Source organism: Triticum urartu, chromosome 7 (assembly GCF_003073215.2).
Source record: "Triticum urartu cultivar G1812 chromosome 7, Tu2.1, whole genome shotgun sequence".
NCBI classification, from domain to species: Eukaryota; Viridiplantae; Streptophyta; class Magnoliopsida; order Poales; family Poaceae; genus Triticum; species Triticum urartu.
This window is the reverse complement of record NC_053028.1, coordinates 424,753,481-424,760,549: the sequence shown is the minus strand read 5'-3', so window position 1 is coordinate 424,760,549 and position 7,069 is coordinate 424,753,481. Positions and strand designations below refer to the sequence as shown.

Genomic DNA, 7,069 nt, shown 5'->3' with positions numbered 1-7,069 from the left:
AAAAAAAGGCTGTCATGTAAAAATAGCCCACAAGAAGATAAAATAAAATAACCCACAACAACGAAGGTATATATACGATTAATGTTGAACCATTAGAATATTTATGCAGCTACAACGCACGTGTAATTAACAAATGAAAACAAAAAAAACTTGCAAGAGGTTTGAGTCAATGAAAAAACTGCTTTCCAAATATAATGTCAAATACTTAGAAAGAGGTCCTAGAAAATTTATTTGATTCAAAGGGTCTTTCATTTTTGCTGCACCCGGGCAGAACTTCACTAACTGATTGAACAAGTAACCAAGGGAATTATAAAATTTGCGCCGACTAAAATTCATCAGACATGATTTCAGTCTTCTTCATGAAACACCATCTTTTCAATCTTCAACAGGCACAACAAAGTCATGCGATTCTATCCGTAGTTGCACATGTGTTTCTGCGAAATAGGGGCACGGTATAGACAGCAGAATTGAATCATACACTACATTATCAAGCAAGAGTAGCATCCAAGTCATGAAACATGCAAGTAAGGTACAGTAGCAATACTGTTGCAGCGCTGCTAGCCTGCTATGTTAATCAGAATCATGCCTCCTCTTCTGCTTATCCTTGCGGTGGCGCTTCTCCCTGTCCTCCGAGTCGTGTCTACTCTCATACTTGTCTCGCTTCCTCTCTTTTCCCTCATAGTGCTTTTCACGCCTCCGCTCTTTTTCTCTGTCCCCTCTCCTCTCTTCGCGCCGCCTTTTCCCCCTCCTATCACCTTCAGAATCTTCCTGCTTCGTTGCAGGTGCAAAGTCAACCTGCTCAGGCTCCGTTCCAGGAGGGTCAGGACTAAGAGAGCTTGGTTCTTCCTCGTTGTGAGGAGCCCTGGAGTCATGGAGATAATATGTGCGTTAAATTAGATAAATTGACAATAAAATATTATACTAATATACAGTACCACATTCCAAGGGAATTAAAAAAACATAAATAAATTGTTCTGGTGTGAAAACCTACTTGTATAAACCTAATCCTTGCACTTGTGCTGCTTCAGCATGGCCGGCTCCCAAATCCTCTGCGGTAGATCCCCTCTTTATTAGCTCAGCGTATTCATGCTTATCTAAACGATTGCCCTTTGGTCGACTGCTACGCTTGGGAGCTAAGCCAAGTGCCTCGCGCATGGCCTGTTCCTCCTCCTCTTTCACTCTCCTAATTTCTTCCTTCATAGCGTCTTCTGAGTCAGATTGCTTATCCCTTGTATACCACAACAAGTCCTTCCCTGGCAGAGATAGCCAGAGTGTCAATATTATAAAGCAGACAATTTGCGCAGTCAATCACAAGACTAAAGAAATCCATGCAAGATGCATTGCCATTTCAGCCTACTTTAAGTGCAAGCCCATGAAGCCACATGCACAAGCCCAACCGTAAGACACAATCAGGAACTTGCTGCTATCAAAAGGCAGTTATGCCAATGCTAGTGTTCATATTTTACCACCGCAAGAGCATAATAAATGGTAAAAAAAACATGTTATTATGTAACTGGCACACCATACCTATGAACTAGAAGGTTGAACTGTGTAATTGCTCAACCTAATTGTATCCAGAATGTATCCAATCCATAGAGATGATCTAGCAGATAGCAGGTTTTTTTCAGAGATACGAGTAGCACAGTAGGTATGCAGACTGACTTTTTTACATTATGCCAGATCCTATAATCTAGTTGATCATAGTGCACTAATAAACTTGCCTCACTAAAACATAATAGTGAAATTGTAAAAAGACATAATAACAACTCAGACAGTCAGCAATGATTTGATTAGCGACTTCAGGACATGAGTTGCTAGAGCAATGTGGATTCTTTGAGATTATTATAAGTTATAACTAATGTGCCCTTTGCTAGAAGAATACGTAGTTACACACACATCAAACAGGGAGCTCATCGCATATTAAGTAGTTCACAAGTGCAAACGGGGTTCAGCAGGAAATTATACCAAGAAACATGAGGTTTTGAATCAAATTCACAAAACTAGGAAAGGGCAGTGACATAAGAAATCCGTAGTGCAAGAAAGGGGAGGGGAGGGGGGGAGAGGCGCTTACCTTTCTGCCATCTACCAACAGGAGCCTTAACACTATGACCAAGGTAATTCTCCCGGTGCTTGTCAACCTTCACATCATCCCATTTGAATTCTGTGAGAATAAATAAGACAAGATACTAAGTATTGAGCTATCGATCTCCATTTTATGTCACAATATAATAACAAAGTTATAATGATAAGTATAATAGAAGGCTAGAAAATGGAAATATCAGTGACAATAAGTCAATAACTATTGATGGAATACACGTCTGAGTTGTGATCTGGACTTTTAGGTTCACATTTTGTACTTTGGGTTTTTAAGAAGAAAAAAACAGTTTTTTGTGATGCACTGCAGAATACTAGAGGCATGGCATTAAAACTTTATTTCAATCGTTCCATTTAAATAGGCAAGCAAGGTACAACTAGTTGACAATGCCAGGTTAGTTGTAAATCATAGTTATCCCCTAATATGTGAAGTAAAAACATAATAGCACTAGGCTATATACTGCTATAACTGTTCCAGAACACAGGCAGAAGCGCAGACGTAATTGTAACTAGAATCTAATTATTTTGGTAAATTATTCTTACTGTTGATTAGCAGGGACTTTGCCCATTCCAGTGATGCAACTAACATCTAAAAAGGATATAGAAATATAATGAACATAAGTCAATGTCTTCATTTTTGTGTTGTCCACCAGCTTGAAGAATAAACACTGGTGCATGTGCATATTGTATACCTCAACAGTTTTTGAAACCTGTACAAATTTATTTAAGGTCATAGGTTCGCTTAGATGGATGCTGATGCCAGAATAGTGAAATACTACTATGTGACATCATGTCTAATCCTGGAAAATGAGGTCCTACATGATAGGATGGGGGGGGGGGGGGGGGGGGGGGGGGCAGCGTAAGTTCTGGTAATTTAGCATGGTAAAGTATCCCCCTCTCTATTGTTTCAACATGGTCCTTGTAGGTACTACAACTATGTGTCTACATCGCGACCCTCTTAAATTAACACAGTAGCACAAAATAACCCAATCCCTTGGCAATTCCCATCTCCCCAACGAAATATCGAGTGGAACCAACAGCCCAGAGCAGGCCCGCGAACGCAGGGTAGGAGAACAGGCCGTTTGGGGATAACCGGTACAACAGATCGCCAACTCCTGCATCGAAACCCTAACGGTCGCTGCAGAACCGCGTCGTCAGAAAGTTAATATGAAATTAGGGGGGCTTACGATCTCGCCCGCCGCGGACGCCGCCTCTCGTGGGATGGTACATCTCGACGACGATAAGAGGGAAAGGGGGGAAGATGAGGAGGATCCGGGGGTTCCAGGAGGAAGGCGACGGCGAGAGGTCGGCTCGGGTGGTCAGACGCAGCCGTTATATGGGCTGGGCTGAGGCCGACTATAGACGGTTTTACCAGCGGACATCCAATTAGGGCAGCACCCCTAAAAAAAAATCCAATTAGGGCAGCAGAAAACAATAACAACTCCAACCCGCCGACCTTCACACGTGTAGCATGCTATTTAGAAAAACGTGACGTTTTGCTAACCATCCTGTGATTGAGATCGTTAGGTGAATAGTGGTATCCCCAACCCATTAGGGTTCAAATTCTGGTGCTCGCATTATTTCTGATTTTATTTCAGGATTTCCGGCGATGCGCTTTCAATGGGAGGAGACATTCCCGTCGACGACGAGGCACCTATGGTGACTTCGTAAATCTCAAGATGATATGTCGGCTCAGTCTCTCGGAGGTGCTCATAGAGGTAGGGTGCGCGTGTGTGCGTTTATAGGGTGAGTGTATGCGAGTTTTTCCTTTTTTTTCGTAGATCCGTTTATTCAAAACGTTTTATCTCTCAAACCGTGCGTCCAAATCTCGAACCGCTTTCACCGTTGGATTCCTCGCGTCGAGATTTTCAAAACTAGATCCATGTTGATAGGTTTTGACGAACTTTTTTTCACGAAAAAAACCGGACGAAAAAACCGAACCGAAAGCACAGGTTTTTTTCCTTTTCGAAAAAGGCACGCCCGTGCCTTCCGCGGAAGCAAAACTGTGACTCTCGCGGAAGAAAAGAAAACGAGTTTTTTTTCGTTTCCGATGAGGTACGGCCGTGACTCCCGTGAAAGCACAACCGTGACTCTTACGTAAGCAAAACCGTGACTCTCGCGAAAGAAAAAAAAAAATAGAAAACCGGTTATTTTTTTCTTTCCGAGAGGCACGGCGTGACTCTCGAAAAGCACAACCATGCTTCTCACAGAAGCAAAACCGTGACTCTTGCGAAAGAAAAAAAACATAAAACATTTTTTTGTTTTCGAGAGGCACGTCCGTGACTCTCGCGAAAGCACACCCGTGCCTCTCACGGAAGCAAAACCGTGACTCGTGAAAGAAAAAAAAACGTGTTTTTTTCGTTTTCGATAGGCACGGCCGTGACTCTCGCGAAAGCAAAACCGTGCCTCTCGCAAAAGCAAAACTGTGACTGTTATGAAAGGGAAAAACACGTTTTTTCGCGTAAAATATTTTTTTTCAAAAAAAAATTTGATTGAAAAGCTAAGGAAGACTGGTGAAAAAACAAAACGTCAAAAAACCTGAAAAAAATGTTTAAAAAGCTGAAAACGCGTGCGGAAAAATTAAAAAACAAAATCTGGAGAGAGCGCCTAGAGGGCGACACGTGGTGAATGGCTGAGAGCACGCCAAGTGGCGCTGATCGTTGCGAGGCTCCCGAAGAAGCGCTCGTTGTCAGTGTCAAAACCGGCAGATCTCGGGTAGGGGGTCCCGAACTGTGCGTCTAAGATCGATGGTAACAGGAGACAAGGGACACGATGTTTACTGCTACCTCTTGAGCATTGCGTTGGATTTCCCCGAAGAGGAAAGGATGATGCAACAAAGTAGCGTAAGTATTTCCCTCCGTTTTTGAGAACCAAGGTATCAATCCAGTAGAAGGTTGCGCGCTCGTCCCTAGTACCTGCACAAAACAAATAACTCCTCGCAACCAACGCGATAAGGGGTTGTCAATCCCTTCACGGTCACTTAGGAGAGTGAGATCTGATAGATATGATAAGATAATATTTTTGATATTTTTATGATAAAGATGCAAAGTAAAATAAAAGCAAAGTAAATAACTAAGTATTGGAAGATTAATATGATGAAGATAGACCCGGGGGCCATAGGTTTCACTAGTGGCTTCTCTCAAGAGCATAAGTATTTTACGGTGGGTGAACGAATTACTGTTGAGCAATTGACAAAATTGAGTATAGTTATGAGAATATTTAGGTATGATCATGTATATAGGCATCACGTCCGAGACAAGTAGACCGACTCCTGCCTGCATCTACTACTATTACTCCACTCATCGACCGCTATGCAGCATGCATCTAGAGTATTAAGTTCATGAAAACAGAGTAATGCCTTAAGCAAGATGACATGATGTAGAGGGATAAATTCATGCAATATGATAAAAAAAACCATCTTGTTATCCTCGATGGCAACAATACAATACGTGCCTTGCTGCCCCTACTGTCACTGGGAAAGGACACCGCAAGATTGAACCCAAAGCTAAGCACTTCTCCCATTGCAAGAAAGATTAGGGCGAACCAAACTGATAATTCGAAGAGACTTGCAAAGATAACCAATTATACACAAAAGAATTCAGAGAAGATTCAAATATTGTTCATAGATAAACTTGATCATAAACCCGCAATTCATTGGTCTCAACAAACACACAGCAAAAAGAAGATTACATCGAATAGATCTCCACAAGAGAGGGGGAGAACATTGTATTGAGATCCAAAAAGAGAGAAGAAGCCATCTAGCTAATAACTATGGACCCGAAGGTCTGAGGTAAACTACTCACACTTCATCGGAGAGGCTATGGTGTTGATATAGAAGCCCTCCGTGATGGATACCCCCTCCGGCGGAGCTCCAGAACAGGCCCCAAGATGGGATCTCGTGGATACAGAAAGGTACGGCGGTGGAATTAGGGTTTTGGCTCCGTATCTGATCGTTTGGGGGTACGTAGGTATATATAGGAGGAAGGAGTACGTCGGTGAGCAACAGGGGGCCCACGAGGGTGGAGGGCGCGCCTGGGGGGGTAGGTGCGCCCCCCTACCTCGTGGCCTCCTCCTTTATTTCTTGACGTAGGGTCCAAGTCTCCTGGATCATGTTCGGCGAGAAAATCACGTTCCCGAAGGTTTCATTCCGTTTGGACTCTGTTTGATATTCCTTTTCTTCGAAACCCTAAAATAGGCAAAAACAACAATTCTGGGCTAGGCCTCCGGTTAATAGGTTAGTCCCAAAAATAATATAAAAATGGATAATAAAGCCCAATAATGTCCAAAACAGTAGATAATATAGCATGGAGCAATCAAAAATTATAGATACGTTGGAGACGTATCAAGCATCCCCAAGCTTAATTCCTACTCGTCCTCGAGTAGGTAAATGATAAAAACAGAATTTTTGATGCGGAGTGCTACTTGGCATAATTTCAATGTAATTCTTATTAATTGTGGCATGAATATTCAGATCCGAAAGATTCAAGATAAAAGTTCATATTGACATAAAAATAATAATACTTCAAGCATACTAACTAAGCAATTATGTCTTCTCAAAATAACATGGCCAAAGAAAGTTCATCCCTACAAAATCATATAGTTTAGTCATGCTCCATTTTCATCACACAAGAATGCTCTCATCATGCACAACCCCCGATGAAAAGCCAAGCAATTGTTTCATACTTTAGCAATCTCAAACCTATAAACTTTCACGCAATATATGAGCGCGAGCCATGGACATAGCACTATGGGTGGAATAGAATATGATGATGGGGGTTATGTGAAGAAGACAAAAAAGGGAGAAAGTCTCACATCAACGAGGCTAATCAATGGGCTACGGAGATGCCCATCGATTGATGTTAATGCAAGGAGTAGGGACTGCCATGCAACGGATGCACTAGAGCTATAAATGTATGAAAGCTCAACAAAAGAAACTAAGTGGGTGTGCATCCAACTAGCTTGCTCACGAAGACTT

At 42.2% G+C, this 7,069-nt stretch overlaps 1 protein-coding gene across 1 annotated transcript; it reads right to left on the bottom strand.

Annotated features, from left to right (window-relative positions):
• Positions 1-315: 315 nt before the first annotated feature.
• Positions 316-3,438, bottom strand: LOC125522571 (multiple myeloma tumor-associated protein 2 homolog). Its single transcript, XM_048687623.1, has 4 exons — positions 3,282-3,438; positions 2,072-2,161; positions 992-1,253; positions 316-862 (listed from the first exon to the last, which is right to left on the bottom strand). Exons 1-4 carry the CDS (start codon positions 3,322-3,324, stop codon positions 571-573), a joined length of 687 nt encoding a protein of 228 aa, XP_048543580.1. The 5' UTR covers positions 3,325-3,438; the 3' UTR covers positions 316-570.
• Between the last annotated feature and the right edge of the window lie 3,631 nt (positions 3,439-7,069).

Excerpts from the sequence above, each read along its gene's own strand:
- LOC125522571 (XM_048687623.1), bottom strand. The coding sequence starts at position 3,324 with ATGTACCATCCCACGAGAGGCGGCGTCCGCGGCGGGCGAGATC. Across the intron at positions 2,162-3,281 it reads CGTCCGCGGCGGGCGAGATC|AATTCAAATGGGATGATGTG; the intron begins GTAAGCCCCCCT and ends TTATTCTCACAG. Across the intron at positions 1,254-2,071 it reads TGTTGGTAGATGGCAGAAAG|GGAAGGACTTGTTGTGGTAT; the intron begins GTAAGCGCCTCT and ends TATCTCTGCCAG.